The 21,299-nt window shown below is 53.3% G+C and overlaps 1 protein-coding gene across 2 annotated transcripts in view; it reads right to left on the bottom strand.

Annotated features, from left to right (window-relative positions):
- The window catches only part of Cachd1 (cache domain containing 1), a 173,811-nt gene that overhangs the window by 74,495 nt on the left and 78,017 nt on the right, over positions 1 to 21,299 (bottom strand). For both annotated transcript variants that reach the window (XM_004633970.2, XM_023718297.1), the window contains exon 3: positions 11,115 to 11,263. In XM_004633970.2, the coding sequence (XP_004634027.2) occupies positions 11,115 to 11,263 (149 nt within the window). The remainder of the gene's footprint in view (positions 1 to 11,114; positions 11,264 to 21,299) is intronic.

Below are 21,299 nucleotides of genomic sequence, written 5' to 3'. Positions count from 1 at the left end.
TAAAAAGAAAGAAAACCATGAGCACAACTCTGCCTAAAATGCATAAAAGAAGCAAACAGCAAGGCAGGTCAGGATGCTCAGCAATAGTCGCAGGGCTCTGTGTGCACACACGCATGCACACACCCCTGTGCACGCACACACACGAGGAAATGGCACAAGTGCTACTAGAGCCGGACTGCATCAAGAAAGAAACTGAGCAGAGCAGGGAACTTGCTCACAGTCCACAGAGCTGTGCAGGGCTGAGAAACAGCACACAGGGGACATGTCCAGGGTGCATGGGCCACTCCGATTTTACTTTTAAGATTATGAAAGAAAAACTCACCCAGGATCAGGCCACGGGGCTGGACTCCCTGCATGCCCCCGAAAGCCCTGCCAGGGCCTGGCTGCCCTTTTGTGGTGGATTCACTAATGGTCAGCTTGTGACATCCAGCTGAACTGAGTCACCGTGGTGCTGGGTGTGGGAGGCCCAGCTGAGGATCGCTGTGGAACAATGTAAATGCAGAACCAGAGGGGAAGGTGGTGCTGTTGAACCTCCTTGAGAAGTGATATAAAGTTGATGTTTTCATCATCGGAGTAACTTGGGACTTCACTGTCACTGAGGACGGCTATGGTGCCTTTCAGGGGAGCTTTGGTCCTTACTTTGAGCATTGCTTCCTGGCTTCTGGGCAGATCCCTTTGCCTGCTGGCGCAGATCCTTCATCCCGCTCACACGGACTTTGTAGCTTCCACCACTGACCTTGGGCTTCCCAGCACAGATCCGAGAAATGGGCCTGCATGAGGCCCTGTAGTGGGCTTGGTTCCTGGCCCTCAGCTGGGTTCTTTGGGTCTCTAGTGTGTGGACAGATCTGCACTCTTCTGGCTTTTGACTCTTAGGGTGAATATTGTAAAATAATCCTAAAAATGACATGCCTGTGTGAAATCCACTCCCCGTAAACCCTGACTACGGCTCCTTCCCATCCAGGATGAGTGGGGGCAGGGATGGGTAAGCAGCGGGCGCAGCGCCTCCTGCCCGGCTGCTTCAGAAGCTGTGGGAGGATGTTCTGCCTGTGAGTTACTGGCTGCACATCACAGCCTATGGCTAGGTATTTCGCTGAGACACAAACACTTGAGATTTTTTGCATGAAGTCAATAAAGTAACTGAGTAGGTTTTCAGCAGATAGTGTCCCGCAGTCCTCCCTGGGTTTTGAAACCCACTCCAGTCCTCTGGGCCAGTACCTGCCTGGATGGATCTGGGGCATGTGACTTGCCTGCAGGCGGCAAGGCTTTTCAAGGAACCAAGATGGACATGTGAGGGCGGACAGAAGAATGAACAGGAAGCGCGGAATCTGCCCTGTGACGCTTTATGGACACACGGAACTGCTTTCTAAGGCCCTTTCTCTGAAGGGGCTTGAGAGAAAACTAGGCCGAGTTGTCAAGGACAAGCATGTCAGGTCGCGGGGCTGGTGGACCCGGGCAGAGCAAAGGATCAGGAGTCACAAGGCTGAACGGACCCCTCTGGTTTCATTTTTTTATTTGCTTATTTAGCGGTACTGGGATTGGTACAGAGTCCTGTACTACACTACAACCCAGCTCTATTTTTTAATTTTCAGACAGGCCCTCACTAAGCTGCTAAGTTACCCATACTGGGTGCCCACCCGAGCTCTTCCTGCCTCAGCCTTCTGAGTGCTGGGATGACAGGCTGAGCCACCGCGCCCAGCTTATTTTCTTTCTCAGGTCCGTCTGTGGAGCTCCCTCGAGCCTCCCTACAGCTGCTTTCCTACCAACTCCTGCATCTAGGGCCTCGTCGTGAGCGCCCCCTCTTCTAAAGGACAGGCTCTGCATTGCCCTGCACAGGCCCACTCTGCCTCAGTTTACCCGATCTGTGCCTGGGGCTCTGGAAGACACAGTCTTCATCTAGCAAGATGCCCTTCACACTCACAACCTTGAACTTGAAGCAGGCGAGTGCGTGGAAATGTCCCACACAGAGGTTTGGCAATGTTGTCAAATTCCCGCTCCAACAACGCAAGGTTACGGAACTGAACAACGTATTTTTCCCACAGGAGATAATGGAACGCCAGGCGATCGGTTCTGAGGCCCCACAAGGACGCTGTAGAAACTCATTTCTCCAGGAACTTAATGCGTTCTGCAGAGATTTCTTTCGTTGGCTCTGTCATGGCTGCTTCCTCTCAGCTCTACTGCAGGTGTCAGTGACCTTCTCGGAGCCAAGGTCATGAGATTTTACACAAAGAACGTGCTAAGGCTGAAGCGTGTCCCTTTGTGTCCCAGCGAGCCTCAACACGTGGCCCACTCTCGGCTGCAACAGGTCTTTCCAAGTCCAGTTTTGGGCTCAATTATCAGCATAGTCAGAAACATCAAGCGGATTTTTTTGAACTTTGCTTTCCATGCAGTGTGAAGTTTGAGCTTGGAGCCGCGCGCCAAGGGATCCCGGTATGATAAAGTTCACTCTGCTATAATGGATTTGTCCACTGTAACTGGAAACCCAGGCCACCAAGTCAGCATCGACTGTGGTCTCCTCCTGAGCTCCCCACGGGGACTAAGCCCAGAGGAAAGCAAGGACTGCTGGGAATGGACAGGGAATGTTAACAGCCGGGGCAACTTCCTCCCACAGGGAGGAGCTTGGCACCCGACCTCATCCCCACACTGGGACTCAGGCCCGAATGCAAAGCCAGGGTGTGGCCCAGTGCTGACTCCACTCTCAGGCAAATACCCCAAGGACCCAGAGTGGCGTGATGTAAGGAACAGAAGCTGAAGGAGGCAGGAGCCCAAGCTCAGGCAGCCACAGGAGAAGGGCACATGCTGGAGGTGCCTTGGCCGGCACACGGAGCCCGTAGCTCTCTCAGGCAGCTTCAGTTGCCCGATGCGGCCCCGGGCAAAGCCCGAGAAAGCTGAGCCAACAGCTCAGTTCTGGTTCCTGATCACTCCACACTTGCATGAGTAACGCCAGACTAGGTCGTCCCAATGTCACACGGGTGAGAAGTAAAATATCCCTAGTTGTATGCCATCTTTTCATTCTACTTCTTAGAAATCTTAAGCTAGCCATGCGGGGTGGTACACACTCTCAGTACTCTGGGAGGCTGAAGCAGGAGGATCCAAGTTTTGAGTCCAGCCTGGACAACTCAATGACTTAGAGACTGTCTCAAGGGTTTTTTTTTTTTTTTTGGTCTTAAAATTTAACATAAAAAATTTTAAAGGCCTGGGAACAGAGCTTAGTGAAAGGCTCTGGGTTCAGTCTGGGACCCCAGAACTGTAGTGGTTGATACACTGTGTCAACTTGGCTAGATCCCTCAGGGTTCCAGCCCTGGGCTGTGCCACCCCCGAGGAACGGAGGGGCCCACCCTAGGGCAGGCAGAGCCCTCCCCAGAGTGACTCTGCACGGAAAGGGTATATAAAGGGGTTGAGGAAGGATCCGAGGTCCACTTCCTCTGAGGAACTGTAGTCTTCGCAGATAGCTTGCGCACAGCTTTCAGTGTGGACTCTTTGGCCTCCGGCTTGGAGCCTTCAGCCTTCTGTTGCAGATTCTTCAGCCTTCCATGCCTTCCTTCACAAACCCACCCACCAGCTGATACACACTTCCACAGAACACTGCAGTGAGATCCAGACCTTGGACGGAATCCTCCAGTCTCCAGTGTGCAGACGCCCGCTGCACGCCTCCTTTTCCAACTCTGCGGCCGACCATTGTAAGCCAATCTTGTAATTTCTTATACATTTGCACATCTTGTGTTATAAAATATAATCTGTTCCTCTAGTAAAACGCTGACTGATATAAGAACAGAGCAAAATGTAAACTAACTCCTTCACTTGAGCAGCCACTACCGTGTCCACAGGCGGAGCTTTGCCAGGCTCTAGAAAGCAGGAGGAAGTGTGACCAGTCACTTCGCCCAAGGGCCCAACCCCACAGGGAACAGCTGAGTCTCTTGGCCCAGCCTGCCAGCTCCCAGGGCTGTTCTCCGCCTCCTGCTGGTCTCCTGGTGCTCCTGCCACTGGCTGCTGCGCCCTTGCTCCAGCAGGGGGTCCCCCGCTTCCTGTGTTCCAGCGCTCTTTCTTCTTTCATACCCAGATGAACTACCTCCTCCAGGTCTCCACAGGAAGCAAGGAGGGAGTGACGTAACTCCGAAGGTCATAATGCCCCCTCCACAGCTTCTGCAACTCTTTTTAAAAAAGGGAAAACAATCTTTCCTGGATTCTAGGATTTACCAGTCCAAGCGTTGGGATTTCAGATGTACACCATGCCCAGGTAACTGCATCCTTAAATCTACTATAAATTCCTAAAAAACCTCATGTAGGAATCTAAATGTTAAAACCACTATACTTAAAAACAATGCTCTAGTAACTTACTCCCAGCCCAGACTCTGTCTGCAGCACTTACAGAACCAGAAATGCTAACACGGCCATTTACTCAGCTCCCGAATCACACCCCAGGATACACAGCCGCAGGACACACGCTCTCAGGTTCTGAGGCTCCCGCCCAGCACCCATGCACTTTCTAGGGAGCAGAACCACAGAACACAGTAGAAAGTTCTAGAGTGAGAACTCACACTATCCTGCTCTAGTCCGAACACTAACACAGATGTAACATCTCTGGTGGACCTCACGGTGCACTTCTCTACCCGCTCTGTAAAGGCAGGCAGGATGGCTAATCTGCTGCATCAGCTTGGCTGGGACGTGGCACCCAGCCATGTAGTCAAACAGCATGCCAGAAATTTCTGTGATGGCAATTTGGGGATGACATTATCCCTGGATCATGGGCCTTATCTAATCTGTTGAAGGCCTTCATGGACCATTGAGCCTTCTGGGCAAAGGGGATGCTTCTGGCTGACTCCACCTCTTCTCACGTGTCTGGCCGGCCTGATGCCCTGCAGAGTTTGGACCTGGATGGACACCATCCGGATGGACAAGCCCCCACCTCCACCCCACCGCCCATGGGAGGATGGGAACTGTGGCTGTCCAGGAGAATTACAATTAGCAGCCCAGACCTGCACCCGCCGCCTTACTATAGCCCCTCCAGGGAGTGTGAAGAGCCCTGGCCCCTGAGTGCCGTGCAGTTAAGAGCTCGCTGCAGATCAGCCAGGCTAAGCCTGACCAGAGCTTCTGATGTCTGGGGTCATGGAAGCTTTCGGGTCTCCTGGGTACTTGGGACAGAATTTGCTCTCGGGTGGGGGCAATCTCCTGGCTCTGGAAAGCCTCAGGAGCCCCGGTCAGGCCTCGGAGCAGAGTGCTGACTCCCACCGTGGCTCCCTACTCAAGTCTTAAGGGAATGGGACAGTCATGTTCAGGGCCACCAGAAGACCCCAAGAAGAACAGAGCTCTAATTCTACCTCCCCAGAACCCTCCTTGTTTATCCTCTCCTTATGAAACAGAGGCCTCAAAACCAACAATGCCCACAGGCAGTGACATCGACTGAGGAAAGCTGGGAAGGAGGGAGCAGGGCTTAAGAATGTGGCGGTGACACTGCCAAGCAGTCTGGGAGGAATCTTGGTGTTGGTGGGATTGCTGGCCCACGGTGTGCCACGCACACAGGAGTTTGCCTGGGGACAGGCCGGTGCACTCCAGGGGCTGGGTGCTCTGGGTGACAGAGGAGGCGCCTGCAAGTCTCTCTTCGATTTCTTAAGTTAAATCTGTTCACATGCAAATCCTTTAAAATCAAGAGCTGCAAAATGTATGCCATGACCATCAAGCGGGGCAGAAGTCACGGAAATGGGCTGTGTGGACACGGGTGGCCAGGGACATGCAGGACGTGTGGCGGACGGAGGAGGCCGGGCCAACACTGCCCAGGGCGCTGTTCCCACAGAGGCAGACAGTGACATGGGCACTTGAACCCAGGACTTCGAATTTCAAAAACGGCCTTGAAAATGGATAAACTGGAAGCATCTGTTGCCCCCAGTGCCTCTGTGAACCCCTGTGTGACAGCCGGAGCGCTTGTGTCCTCTGCCCCTAGCCTGACCCAGTATAAGGGTCGCTGCTGAGGAAGGGGCACGAGGAGACGGGCCCTCTCCAGGCGCGGTGGCCTTAAGCTGCGCTCACTGGTTGAGCCTCAGCTGTCTGCTTTTCCACCTCAGTGCTCTGCCTCAGAAGCCTTGCGGCAAATTCTGGGGACCACAGTGCGATCTCAGCACACGTGACACAGACTCTCCATGCTAGAGCTCCGGAAGCGCCTCTCTTCCGAAAGGGGTGCTTTCTTCTTTCTTTTTTGACAGGATCTTGCTATGCAGGTGAGGCCGGTCTTGAGCTCACTTTGTAGTGCTGGCTGGTCTCGACCTTGCAAGGATCCTCCTACCTCAGCCTCCTAAGCGCTGGGATTACAGGCGTGCATCACCATGCCCAGCCTGTGGTAGTTTTAAAATACATGCACCATAAGCGCCAGTAAAGAAAATAAAATAGGAATTACAATGGGGCTGGAGAGATGGCTCAGTGGTCTAAAGCACCTACTTGAAACAAGCTTGGCAAAGCACAGGGACCGCGGTTCGATCCCCAGCACCACATGCCAGCCAGACCCGCCCCCTGGTGGGCTGAGCTGGCCACACACACACACAATAAATAAATGTAATAAATAAAAATAAATAAATATAAAAAAAAATAGGAATTACTAATCAGCAGGAATGAAATGCTTAACCTAAAGCAAAAATTTAAAGGGAGCTGCTGGTTAAAGGTGTTCATAAAAGTGTTGTCATAACGCTGAGCCATCTTCCACAGACTTGAAGAGGACACGATGAGCTGTTGGTGACAGCAACCGTGGCATCCAGCCAGCCTCTGTGGGCGCGCCCCGGAGAACAACCACACCTCAGATCTATGAGTGGAGACCCTTCCCCTGATGTCTGATTGTTTATAGTATGTATGATGTGTGGCTGCATGCATGCATGTATTTTTAAAGAGAATAAAACATTTTTAAAAAAATTTTAAAAAAGAACATTAGAAACAATACAGAATTTCACTAAACAAAGTTGCTGACAGAGAAGCTATACTGGTAACACCTGCACATGGCCAGGAAGAGGTGGGAAAGTTGGCCTTCAGCTGTGACATCTTGGGCTGGGCGTGGTGGTGCCCCCCTGTCACACCCACCCACCTGTCACCCCAGCATTCAGGAGGCTGAGGCAGGAGCACTACAGTGAGTTCAAGGTCAGCCAGGGCTACAAAATGAGACCCTGTTTCAAAAATAAACAAAAAAATCCCAAACAAAAACTATAATATCTCACAGCTTAGAAGGATCTCGGTAATAACCATGCATCCACCTACCATGAGCTTCACTTCTTACTACGTTACTTTCACAATTTTGGAGAGCACTTAATATTTTCCCTTAAAATAATTCTTTTTTTTTTTTTTGTACTGGGGATCGAACTCAGGACTTGAATTTGCCTGAACTGCTGAGCTATATCCCCAGCCCAATAATTCCATTTTTTAAAAAAATATTTATTTATTTATTTAGTGTGGGGGGGGCAGCTCAGCCCACCAGGGGGCGGGGCTGGCTGGCATGTGGTGCTGGGGGATTGAGCAGGGTTCCTGTGCTTTGTTTAGCTTAGTTTGTTCTAAGTAGGTGCTTTAGACCACTGAGCCATCTCACTAGCCCCAATAATTCCATTTTTAAGATTTAGATTTATTTTAAAAAGAAACATTGTGTTATGCCCTAAGAGGAAAGAAAGAAAGAAAAAACCAAACAGCGTCCGGAGAGAAGATGTGTGCGTAAACGCACAGAGAATCTGTCAAGGTCTTATCTAAGGAGCCCTCCCCCTGGCGGGGCATGGTGGCACCTGCAGCCTGTGATCCCAGGTCCTTGGAGGCTAGGGCAGAGAACTGGCACATTAATAGCATCTTAAAAAAACAAACCAAACAAAATAAAGACTAAATACATATCAACAACCTGTTGAGGTGGGTTCTGTCATCTTTGTCCTCTCAGACAGGGAAACTGAGGTCCAGGGCCTCACGGTCCTTCCAGGGCCCACCTGGGAACCAAAGCGGTCTGACTCAGCAGCCAAGCCTGCCTGCCTGTCAGAAACACTTTTTGATCATGACTTGACACGTCCACATGCCTGCACAGACTCCAAGCTGAGTGCGGAGATCCACACTGTGGGTTGGGTTGGAAGGGCCGGGACTTGGGCCACAGGGAGCAGGAGCCCCGTAGGAGGAGTGGCGGAGAGAGACATTGCAGGAGTGGCTGAACCTGGCTGGCTGTCCCAGCAGCTGCGCCTTTTCTGTCCTGAGGCTCCTGGGAGTTTAGAAAGCGCTGTGCTCAGCTGATGGCTGGAAAACAGCCAGGCAGGACGCACCCGGGATCCCTGCTAGTGGCCTCCCGGCAACAGCGCGCTGTGAGGGAGCAAAAGCGTCTCAATGGTGTCCCCGGTGTCCGGTGTCCCCATGTCCAGGATTCTCTGGGCCACTCCTCGGCTCCTCCCCACTCGGGGCAAGGGTGGTGCTGCCCCTGCAACACTGGACCAGGCCCAGGGAGGACTCTGGGATGGGAGCCGGACATGGGGGGAGCCACGGCAGAAGTGGCCCAGTGCTGCCACCTCACCAGCCCCACAGGGGACACCGCTCTTCCAGGGGACATCTCAGCCATATCCAGACCTTCTCTGGTGTCCCAAGCAGAAGTCTCCGTCTCCACAGTAACGTGGTCCCAGGCTTGCGAAGTGGTGCCTGGCTGGTGCCCAGGCTGCCTGGCACCATCTCACATATGTGGAGGGTGGCGGTTTTCCCAGCTGAGTCCCTGCTGTTTGAAACCCAGAGCAGCCACACTTTCTTCTTGGTGTACCTGGTGATCCGCAAAGCTTTGTAAATGCGCAGGCGCTCACTTGTGCACTCCTCCTAGTGGCCAGCTCGAGGCAGGTGTGTGTTCTGAGGCTCAGAGAACTCTGATCTCTCCTCTGGTGGGGCTGGGTGCCGAGCTGGGCCGCGCTGGTGTGCACAGGGAGGCACACGCCGCATGTGCTCTCTGGTTTTCATCACATCCAGGTGTGCCCCCTTCCCCACAGCATACCTGGTTCTTGGTGGCAGCCACCCATGACTCTCACCTTTATTTATTTATTTATTTATTTATTTATGCGGAACCAGGGCTTGAACTCAGGACCTTAGCGCTTATTCTACTGAGCTATCTCCCCAGCCCTCATCTGTATTTAAATTAGGTCAGATCCAAAGGAAGTGATGAACCTGCCTGCCGGAGACAGGGCTAAGATGGGCAGGAGCTGATGCCGTCCAGGCCGCAGGGCAGGCAGTGCCTGGCCACTGGGAAGGCCGCACCTGACACTCCACATGCTGGGGCGTGAGATCCGTGGGGACCTGGGGTGCTCACCCATGGAGCCGAGCTCCTCCGGGCACAGGAGTGAAGTGGGGAAAGCAGCTGAGTGGGAAGGTGGGAGAAGTGTGGGCCGAGTTGGGGCGGGCAGCAACACGCCAGGTGGACTCCCGCTGTCCTGACCAGGGTTTTGGTCCCTGGCATGGACAGGCTGGGCCAGGTTTTCTCTTGTGGTAGGACGGGCACCCTGCTCTGGCCGTGACAACCAAAAGTGTGTCCAGACATTGACCCTGGCCTCAAAGGGCGGAGCCTAGTTCTACCACCAGAGAGATCTCATCGCTGTACCATCTTTGTTCCTCGCCCTAAGCATGATTTTTGTTTTTGGTTTCATAACCCAGAAAAGACAAGTTTGCCGAACACACGGAGTCACCAGTCCCCCATCATAAAAACCACTGGCTCTTGTGAAGGCGCTTGCTTTGTAAACACGAAATGCTCAATTTCCTGGGATCAGTACAGAAATGTCGAGCTGCTTTTTTTTTTTTTCTCAGAACTGGGATTGAACTCAGGCACTTGTGCTTGCCAGGGAGCCGCTTATTCCACTGAGCCACCTCCCCAGCCCAAGCTGCTATTTATTTAGTCTTACGGTTATTTAGCCTTCACTGAATGCTCATGGTATAGAGGCCATCTTGGCTACTGTCCCACCCTCAAGGGAAGGCTGTGCTCAGGGACCTGGGTGCCCTCGGCCACAAGGAGCCCTGTGTGGGGCGGGGGGGCCTGGCCACATCCCACTCCCAGAGGTCGGGACTGGGGAGCTGCGTGGCTCCCGCCCCGCGGGGGCTCACCACTTAGCCTCATAGGGCCACATGAGATAGCAGGCCAAGGGTGCCTGCCACCTATGACACCACCCAGGCCACACAAACCACGGAAACACACTCATCTGTCCACGCTTCACACAGTCTCATGCATCTTTGGGGAACAGAGCAGATGTGCCCCCATTTGTGTTCAGAGCGTCTTGAAAAAGCGTGCTGAGATCTACTTCTTCTAAGTAGGTCCAGAAGATCAGTCAAACAGATGACTGTCTTCACCAATAGTAAACGGCATGAAACCGCAGGGAACGACTAGAAGGACACACGGCTGCACAGAAGCCACGGCACACTGGAAACTAAATCTCCGTCTCCCCAGGTGACGGCGCCACCCGCTGCGGTCTCAGCACCACCGGCCCTCGCCCCGTGCAGCTACACGGACTGCTCGGCCAATAAAAGAAATGTCGGGCTGCAGTGAGAGCTCAGTGGCACAGCGCCCGCCTGGCAAGCACGAGGCCCTGAGTTCAATTTCTGGTATAAAAAAAAAGAAGTTGTGCGTATACTTTACCGTTATAATGTTACCTGAATGCATTTCTTCAGAAAATTTAGTGACAATGTTGTCTAGATCAGAGGTGCGAATCGGTGTAACTCTTTCCAAGACAAACAGCGCTCCCCTAAAGAAAGCAGCTTCTGCATCCAAGAGCACACGGTTCTTGGCTTCAGGGTCCAGCCCAGGCAGGATGGTGGCACAGGCCTGGGAGGCTGAGGCAAGAGGACCGAGAAGTGTCAGCCCAGCCTGGGCACCTCAGTGACTGCACAGGACCCTGGCTCATTGTTGCCCAGTGCTAAAAATCCCAGCCTTGAGAAAATAACTGACATAACAAAACCTCTGCAACTCTCGGGCTTAGGAGACTCCGTAGCCGAACTCTCCTGGACCCGGGTCCTCAGTGACAGAGTGGGAGGGAAGGGGCCAAGAATCGGAGCTGCAGGTGACCTGTGAGTGGAAGGGACACACTCCCACAACACCAGAGGCTCGCAGTCACAAGCCTGCGCTCGGCTCAGGTGGCGACGGCGAGAGGGTGGGGCCTTACTCCATCATGCTGGCTGGGATCGTGCAGCAGTCCTGGGTCGCAGTGAGCGGGGACGTCAGGTGAGCCGTGTAGGACGCCTCCACGACTTGCTTGTTGCGACTGACCACGTCCAGGTAGCGGTTGAACTTCTCACGGATCTTTTTGGCCAGCTGTGGGTGACAGGAGCAGCGTCAGTGCCCAGCCCGACACAACAACCCATAACACTTTTCCTATCAACTAATGAATGTGCGCCTCAAGCTGCACAGATTGAACCTCGAGTGGAGCCAAAGCTCACCCAAGCCGCCTTCTTCCACGATGAGAACAGAATGTGTAACACAGCGGGGCGTGGTGTGCACACCTGTGACCCCAGCGTTCTGATAGGCCAAGGCAGGAGGAGTCCAAGTTTGGGCCAGCCTGCGCATCTCAGAAGAACTGGCAAGACTCTGTTTACCAAAGAGGCCTTGCTGAAAGAAGAAGTTGAGGGTGTACCTTGGGCAAAGGCCCTGGGATCCACCCCAATTCCTAAAGGGCCCAAAGCCCAGGAGCTAGATCCCAAGAAAGTGCCTTCTGGTTTCCAGCAGGGAATGACACGTTAGGCCTTCCTCGAGCACCCCAGATTCAATCCGAACGACACCTTTCGGTGACGGCGCTGGGTGGACAAAGAAAGCCAACACTTCCGCAGCTACCACCAGCCGGCGGCCGGCGCGGGGTCCAGAGGGGAGCAGAGCCGCCGGCAGGAAACGGAGGAGGAGCGACGCTCCCTCACCGTGGCCCTGGGCTCAAACGGATTTTCGGGTGGCGTGGGGATGGGGGACACGGTGTGGGGGGACCCCGGACAGCCCTGCAGGGAGAGCCACACCGGGCGGAGAGCGCGGACAGCGTACGTAGGGAGAAGCACGCGGCCCCTGGCCCTCCGGGAACCTTCCGCCGGCGTCACGGGCGCCCTTGGGGACACACAGCCTTCTTCTACCTCCAGGTCTCCAGGGGCGACAGTGCCATTGCCCTCCCCCTCAGCGAGACGCTGCCCCGATGGAATGGCCAATGGAAACACTGCTCACTGGGTGTGCGGGGCTGCGCCTGAGGGGAGGCAGCCGCGCGGGCTGAGAACAGGCAGCAGGCAGCGCTCGGGATGCCTTCGCTTGTTGTTTTCAAGCCAATTTTTAAATCTTACCTTCCAGGGAAATTCTAGGGGCTTTTAGAGTCCTAAAGAACCGAAGTTGTTTGGACTTCCTAAAACTTGCACAAATTATGAAGTTTAGAAAAAATTCCAGATGTCACAGAAGAATACCATGTAAAGTTTAATCTGGCCGTGGGTTGCTGGGGGTGCGCGCACCATTCCCAAGGCAGAGTCGTGTGTCCAGAAGGTTAACGAGTCCCCTCACATTCTAGTCCTACAGCTAGAGACCCGGAGGAGGTGTACACACGCCACGGGTAGTGGCCGCACAAGTAGCTGAATGCCACATCTTATTTTAGACCACTGGAAAATCAACCTGACAACAGACATCAGTCTATGGTGGGAGGTAACTTTATTAACAACTTGGTAAAACTGGTACCAAGTATGCAGTAGGGACCAGGATGTCCCGAAAATCTGACACCACATAAGACAGCCCTTGGGCGCCAAGAAGCATTTGGCCCCCAAGACAGGTCCATCATGCCACAGCTGAGAGAAGAATCAAAGACAATCATCTCAGTGTGTGCCTCCGCCAGTAGGTCCTGAGTCATTCTACCTTCGCTCTCCACTCATTCAGAATGGTGCTTCAGCATGGGAAAGAAACCTAACAGATTCCAAATTTACACACTTCTTTCTTGCTCTTTGTTGTTCCTTCTCCAAAGTAATATGAAAGCTATGCAGATGCCCATAGTTCATAATAACATAATTCAGGCTCACGCTTCTAATCCCAGCACTCTGGGAAGCTGAGGAAGGAAAATTACAGCTTGAGCCCAGCCTGGAAGACACTAGCAAGACCTTGTCTCAAAATTAAAAAATGACACGAAGGCTGGGAACGTAGCTTAGTTGAAAGGCCCTTGGGTTCAATCCCCAGTACCGCAATACAAAAACCAAGATGAAATAAAACGCAGTCCAAATACCGAGCCAGCGCCGCCCCCTCACCCTAAACGTGTGCTGGGTGTGCGCAGCGGCGGCTTGCTCGAGGGCCTCTTCCAAGATTCTCCCCTGCAATGGCAGCGAGGCTGGGAAGGAAGCAGGTGCAGCTGGAAAGCCTGAAGCGTCACACTCCTGCAGTATCCTCGTCCCCCACTTAACAGGCTCCAATGTTGCCGTCTATGATCTGGCTTGTATATATGTGTATAAGTATGTATGCATGTATGTATCTCACTACAGCTTGGACATGTAGTGCTCCTCCTGTCTCAGCCTCCCCAGTGCTGGGATTACAGGCCTGCTCTACCAGCCTGGTCTCTGGCCAGCTCAGCACGCCCGGGGGTGGGGTAGGCGTGGCATGGGGAACCCGGGTGCTTGCCTATGCTGGTGCTTAGTGTGCTGAGCGATCTCGCCAGCCCTTCTGTTCCTGTTTGGATCTAAATGTCCCCAGAGGCCTGGCGCCCTCTCAGGCAGGGCTTCTGCAAGATGATTGGATGGTGGGGCTGGAAGCCTGCTTCCTGTTAGGAGGCGGGTAAAGGTGGCCACAGCGTGCCCGGGAAGGCCCCTCCATCTCCTGGCTCCTTTCTCTCTGTGCTTCCGTCTGACCACCGCCATGAGCAGCTGTCCTCCGCCAGCCCCTCTCAGCCCACTCTGCCTCAGAGCCAGGCAACCATGTCAACCCTCTATAAACACTGAGCCAAAATAAACCTTCCCTCCTTTAAATTGTGCTGCAGGGCATTGTGTCCAGAGCTGAGAAAGTGGCTAGGACACTCTGGTTGGCATCTGGGGAAGCCTCTGTCCGCCGCCTCGTCTGCGGCTTCTACTGCACTGCCGCGCATTTTCGGGATCTAGGGAATATTTAATAATGAATAAACAGGAAGAAGAACTTGCTCCTAAGCATCATGGACCTTATCTTTTGGTCTTCTAATCAACAGCTTCTTGAAAGTACACGCTGTTTATTTACTTATTTACTTACAATGCTGGGGATCAAACCCAGGCCCTGGCACCGGGTGGGGTGCTCCGCCACGGAGCTGCACCCTCAGCCCGGAGTATTTATTTTAAAAATATGAAACAATGCATTCTTCTAGGAACTTAGGGAGGAAGCACATTTTATCTGTCCTTTTTATTTCTGAGTTCCAATAAAAATAAATCACGCACGTTTCCACCTAGAAGTGTAAATAGGTTGACCCAATTAATAAAGAATAAATGCTGTGGACCAGAACAAAGATAAGACTGGGATTTCTAGATTATATCTTCACCAATTCATGTTAAAACAAACGAGAAACTTGACATCATTTCTGTGTTTCACCGGCTCACACAGTCTTAACGTTTAACTCCACTTGAGATATTCCAGAGTTTCAAACATTAAAAGGTCAGATGGTGTAAACCAACCCTCGCCACTCCCTCTTCCCGCTCTCGCTCACTCACTTTTGCTGTCTCCCTTCCTTCCTTCCTTCCCTCCTTCCTTCCTTTTTTGAGGCAGGCTGTCTCTGCGCAGCTCAGGCTGGCCTCTGGCTCACTGGGTAGCCCAGGCTGCAGCCTCTGTCTCCCGAGTGCTGGCATTACTGTGAGCACCGCTCCAGCTGGCTCCAGCTCCTGTTTGTGTATAGGCTATTCTTACACCTGCAAATGTTTATTTTTAAAGAAGAACACTTTAAAATACTCAGTAAGTATGAAAAGTTCAAATTTCAGTTTTCACAAGTGGAGACCAGAATGCAGTCCTGTGGCCACAGCCAAGGAGGCTGCTCTACTCTCCCAGGGCAGAGGCAAGCAGCTCAGCAGAGGCGACCAGCCTGCTCTGCTCCCCACAGAAGCTGTCATCAGGGCCTTCACCCTGTCCCATGATGGGGACTTCATTCGCGGTGGCAGGAATACAGAATCTGTGGCAGCTGCATTAATGGGCCTCCTGCATTTTTCCTCCCTCCACTGCCCGAATCCAAGTGGACTTGGCTGGCAGTGGTGCAGGGCAGTGTGCAGAACACAGCTGTCCTGTGTCCTCCTGGGGCTGGGTGCTAACCACCCTGTGCTGCTGCACTGTGGGGCCCTGCGTCTGAGCACTGAGGCTCTGGATGACTCCACCCCTTGCTGTGTCAACCCCGAGGCCCCGACACTGCAGACAGAACTGGTCTGGCCAGGCTGCCTCAAACCCGGCCCACAGAGTCCACACCTGGGGCAGCCCGGCTCCTGGCACAGCTGCTGGGAGGCTGGGTGCATAGCCATACTTCTGAAGGGGAGCTGGAGCAGGGACGTGACAGGGCCCAACTCTTGTCTGCACCTGCCCCATCTCCCGGTCCTCTTGCTCTTTCCTTTTCTGAGACTTTTTATTAGAGTGGGAATTGAACCTGGGGCCTTGGCAGTGAGAGCTCCACTCCCAGCACTTTTCTGATCTTTACATTTTGAAGGATTTATTTTATTATTCTTTTTTGCAGGGGTGGGGGGGGGGCTGGCTCAGGATGCCTTAAGGGCAGGTCTGGTAAGGCATGAGGATCTGGGGATCAAACCACAGTATCCTGAGGCTGACTGCCTTCCCTTAAGCAGACACTTAAACAGCTGAGGTAATGGGCAAGCCCCCTGATCTTTACATTTTGAGACAAGGTCTCATTAAGTTGCTAAATCTCCCAGACTGGGTTTAAACTTGTGATCCTGGGGCTGCGGATATGGCTCAGTGGAATAAGTGCTTCCCTGGCAAGCGCAAGGGCCTGAGTTCAATCCCCAGTTCCGCAAAACAAACAAAAAAACCAACTTGTGATCCTCCTGCTTCAGTTTCCCAGAGTTATGGGACAACAGATGGGTGTCACCACACCTGGTGTTAATTTCAGCAACTGCTATGAAACTCTTGCAAAATACTGTAACACACAAGGTACCATTAATTGATAATAAGAATTGTATGTTTTATTGTTATTTTATTTTTTATGTATTTAGTACAGGGTCTACAGGGCCTTGCTACACAGATTGGACTCACAGTGATCCTCCTGTTTTCAGCCTCCCAAGTGCTGGGACTACAGGTGTGCTAAACCACACCCAGTCTCATGAATTGTATTTTTAAAAATTAATATAATTTCATTTAGAATTCTTTATAATGCCTATGAAAATCAAGTATTTGAGGAAGCTTAGACCAGCTGAATCTGACCTCCAAATAAGCGATAGAGTCAAATGCAAAAAAAATAGATCCCCAAACAGCAACAGAAGGCCCACACCGCAAGCCTAGCTATTACCTGACACCTAACTGTGGCCTCAGCTCCATACAGAAAGGTCTCTAAATGTTGGAAGCCTAGAAAGAGAGCGAAGTGAAAGCATCCGCCCCCCAGACGTAAATATGAGAAATCAATGGTTTCCTAGGATTCTCCGCCTCCTAAGCACAGCTGCCATCTCGGGGTCCTGGAGCCACGGGACGCCCCGCGCCCGCGGAAGAGGCCGAGGCGCAGGGAGGGTAGGGGTCCCCAGCAGGGCTGGGGTCTCTGCACATCTCGCCGCGGACGCCTCTCTCCGCGGGGCCACACACCCGGAGCCTGGCGCCCGAGGAGATGACTGGGGTCCACCTCGCAGATCGCGGCGACCTCGGACTCCGCCAGACGGGGACAAGGGCTTCTGGGGAGGGCCACCGGTGGCCGCGCGGCCCTGCGCAGCACCGTTCCTTAGCGGCGTCTTCTCTCCCGGCCCCGCTCAGGTCTTGCCCCTGCGTCCCCCGCCAGCCCCGGGGGCCTCCTGGATGCTCACAAGGCGCAGACTCGCGCGGCGTCCGTCACCTTCAGGGCCACCTTCAGGGCGCTGCTGAGCCAGCCGGCGGCCGGCGGCGCGCATCGCGGGGAACGCGTTCCAGTTCGCCATCGTCGCCGGGACACGCTTCATCACGGCGGCAGGACCCTCTGCTGCCCGTCGTCTCCGGGACACGCTTCGGGCATCGCGGCGGTCCCCGGAGCGCCGCCTTTAAAAGCGCCTTTTACCTTCGCTTTGCACTTCTGAGCACTGACGTGGTGGGGCCGGCTGTGGTCGGAACAAACGAGAGAGCAAACGAAATGGCGCGGGACGCGCTTGATTTATGTCTGCTTCCTAAGAGAAGGCTGGAGGGCGGCTGGTGGCGGAGAGCATGACTTAAAATACAGACCAGTGACGCGGGGTCAGGCACGGACGGCAGCTGCACCCCTGGGGACCCAGAGCCCCAGAAAAATCCTTATTGAAGGTAGAAGAGTTTAACATTTGACATTCAGAAACCTTTGAGCCAGGCGCGAGAAGAATTTCATAGCTGTCCCTTCGGCCTTCAACCCTTCCTCCATGCCCAGGAGCCACCCTTCCGTTTGTTTTCTGGTGCAGTTCAGGGTCTCGTTACTGACACGCATGTGACACAGAAATGACTCGAATGTCTGGCGTCTCTGCACAGCATCGCATCATTGATTCCAGAACATTCTCAGTGTCTCCTGTTGGACCTAAGAAAGGTTCTCAGTCAGCCCCCTGCTACTCCTGCCAGCGTAGTAATCAGGTAGGCATAACGATCTATTAACCTGGAATCTGGGAAAAGTGCTCATCTCCCTTAGCATTGGCTTCCTGGTGGATAAAACTGGAATAACTCACCCGGGTTCAAACGGCACATGAATACACTAAGCCAGCGCGTGGTTCTTGCTCTTACGGCCTGTCTGTGGACCAGAACGCCCTGGTGGGACCTGGAAACTCCAGGGGCTCCGCGCCCCTCCGCAGTAGCACTACAGAGAGGAGAGGAACCAGCCAAACTGGAACCGTTTCATTCAGCAACATGTCTCCTGGTTAATTCTGCATGGGAAACCTAGTACAAGGACCAGGAAAGTGATTGTTCTTAGATTAACAGCAGAATGGCACAGGAGTTTAGGGTTTGGGGACAAATGAATTCATCCAACTCCGAGATGCTTGATTAACTGCCTCGCCACTAAGGGTGATGTTTTCTGCTCCCTGATGCTGAGACCTGTGTAGGACTTGCTTTGTAAAGTGTTTAACAAGGGGCTGAAGAGGTACCAAATGCCAAATATAAGTATACATGGGAGGGCCGGCCAGACAGCTCAGCGGATTGAAGCGCCTGCTTCGGCAGACACAGGGGCTGGGGTTCAATCCGTGCGCCATGTTGGCCCCCAGGGGTGCACTGAGATGGCGATTGAGACGGGGTGTCGTGGCACATGCCTGTAATCCCAGTGCTTGGGAGGCAGAAATAGGAGGATCACTACAAGTCCAATTTGTGTAGTGAGACCCTACAGATGCTGTACTAAATGCATATAAATAAATATACACTGGAGGCTGAGGCAGGAGGACCCTTTGTGAAGCCACCTTACACAAGAGAGAGGCGCAGTCTCAAAAAAAAATAATTTAAAACCCCCACGCAGTGTCAAATAGGAGGAGTGGCTACTGTCTTCCCCAAGCGGCCATCATTCGCTGTGACTGTACTAGATGTTACTACAGTGCTCAGAGAACTGCCCCCCATACTCTTGGTAGCAAATCAAAGGACATGCTCTGCTCCTGGAGAAAGGCACAGGGCCTAGGAGTGGGACAGGCATGTCCACACCAGGCTGTGAGGGGGCACTGAGGTGTGGCAAACCAGGAGGCGAACCAGAGCTGGTACATCAGGGAGCAGAGAGCGAAGCTTCCCTTATGAGCCCAGAAGGGGCTGAGAACTGGAAAGGGAGAAGGGGGCACAGGCACATGAAATGGGACCAAGGGCTGCAGAGCTGAAGGGTGCGACCTGCCAGAGCGTGTGAGGTCCTTCCCGACCCCAGAGCCTGTACACACACCTGCCAGCAGTGCCGGCGCCTGGCAGCGGGTTCAGCAGACGACACAGCAGCTGCTACTGCTCACCGCGCCCTCATTCTAACCCTGGCCCAAATCTGTCCAATACCATGGCTCAGAAGATAACCATGACTGGCTCTAAAGAGTTTCAAAGCATCCGCATAGCCAGCTCCCACTTCCTGACGGGGTAACCTGACCTGCCTTTAGAGGTGCTGTGGCTCTGTCATCTTGCGAATGCAGGTGCCCAGCTTGGCTAGCTATAAGCTCACTTATAGCAAGGGGTCTTCCCAGCACGGCCACCAGAAGAGAGGAGGACGGGCCGGGCACGGGACATCTCAGTGCCAGGGCAACAGCCTCGTAATGCAGATGCCCTTTAACACTGACTGAGGGAAGAGAAAGGCTGCTAAAGGAAACCTCGTCAGCTGCCAAGGACGGGCCGTGACTCTGCAAGTTCCCGGAGTCTGGGGACAGCAGCGACACCGAGGCAAGAGCATTCTCCTTCCAGGTCCTGGGCTGAGTAATGGACTACAGAGAAAGCCTTCCAAGCCTCGATTTCCTGAGAAGTTGTGAACAGCTCCCAAGAAGAAGCGACGGCGGTGGTGGTGGGGCTTTACAACACTGCTGCACAGCTGCTTCCAAGGTAAAAACTGGCACAGTAGATGTGTGTGTGTGTGTGTGTGTGTGTGTGGTTTGGGGGTACTGATGATGGATCCCAGGACTTTCTCAGGGTCACACTCCTAGCCCTTTTATTATTATTTTATTTTGGGATAAGCTCTCCCCCAGTCACCAAGTAGCCCAGGCTGGGCTAGAGTCTGCAGTCCTGCCTTCGCTGCACAGTGAGCTGGGACTGCAGGCATGTATGGCCAGGCCCAGCTTCAGGGAAAAGCTGCTTAGGCCAACAATAACACCACTCCCACACAGCCCTTAGATGAGGTGCAAATGCAGTGGGGGTGAGAAACAGCACCAAGAAGGATGAGGACGCCTGCCCGGACCACAACAATGTGATTATATCCTTCTCTGCACTCCGTGTGTCCGTTTGCCAAGCGCATCTCATAGCGCTCTTGCTCACAGCTGGATCTGGGAAGGTCTCCTCTATGAGCCGATGCAAGGCGGATTGCTAACCCAGCACACGGGCGTCCCTGGGCTGGCCCCTCCATGTCCGAGGACCCCCTGCTCATGCCTCGCTTGGCAGAGTGTGTGACAGGGACCCTTCCAATGGCTCTGCAGAAGAATCAACATGTTTTCCGTTTTCCGCAGCTCAGAGGAGAGTGAGAGAGAGACAGAGAGAGACAGAGACAGAGAGAGAGACAGAGAGAGACAGACAGACAGAGACAGAGACAGAGACAGAGACAGAGACAGAGACAGACAGACTAAGGGCTGCTTGTGAACACCCAGCCAAATGCCTGGGACAGCTATTTCAGCAAGCTCCCTACCTGCCCAGCCTTCCGAAATTAAAATAAAGGTGTAGCTCTTGGTAACCTTCCAGTCTTATCATGCTATATGTTCTCCACGGGTTCCGAGTTTCAAAGCGTTTCTCCAACTCAGGAGCTCTTCATGGCAGCAGCAATTTCTTTCAGATCATCACCAAAGCATTTCCCACACAACGCTGAGGCACCGAGGGGTCTCATGCTTTGGCTGGTCACCGGCTTTAGGGTCCTTCTGAGCCCAGTCCTGTCTTTGCCTCCCACCACACAGGGTGATGTGACATTATTTTGTTTCTCTAGAAGGAGCAGTTCTGGGTGGAGGATGGAATGGGTGGTGGCTGGGGAAGGTTTCTGCAATCAGGAGCATTTCCTAACATTCTGCATGGACGAGTCGTGGGAATTGGTGTAAGGTGGGCTTGTTTCCATTTTTGGTGGGATGTTCCTGTCTCAAGGCGAAGTCTTTGTGCTTTCTTCAAACAGTGGGCACTCCCACTACAGGAATCTAGGAGGGGAGGGCGTGGACCAGTTAAGGTTTCTGCCAAAACTACAGCAGCAGCAGCATCAACACACACACACACACACACACACACACACACACACACACACACCCTATAACCACAACCTCCAAACCTTATCTTTTAGTGTGTGGTAGAAACTGTGGTGTTTATAAAGAGCTCACTTTCCACAGGTGGTGTGTGTATGTACGTGGGACAGAGGCCATACACCCTCGGTGAGGTGGGCTGCTTGGCCTGCAGGAGGCCCTGGGTCTAATCCCCAAAGCCCTCCTCAAAAAGTCTAGAGCACTGTAAAACTAAGTCAGGCGCACAAACACAGGCACAGGGTACAGCTGGTGTAAGTGACCAGTAACCACGCGATTCCTTCTTGGACCCAAGGGGTACACTGGTGCAAAATGATCGAGTGTGCTATGTGGGGTGTGTG

This window comes from Octodon degus, unplaced genomic scaffold (assembly GCF_000260255.1).
Source record: "Octodon degus isolate 3935 unplaced genomic scaffold, OctDeg1.0 scaffold00057, whole genome shotgun sequence".
Classification (NCBI taxonomy): domain Eukaryota; kingdom Metazoa; phylum Chordata; class Mammalia; order Rodentia; family Octodontidae; genus Octodon; species Octodon degus.
The sequence above is the reverse complement of the archived record's forward strand: the minus strand, read 5'-3'. Positions and strand labels throughout refer to the sequence as shown.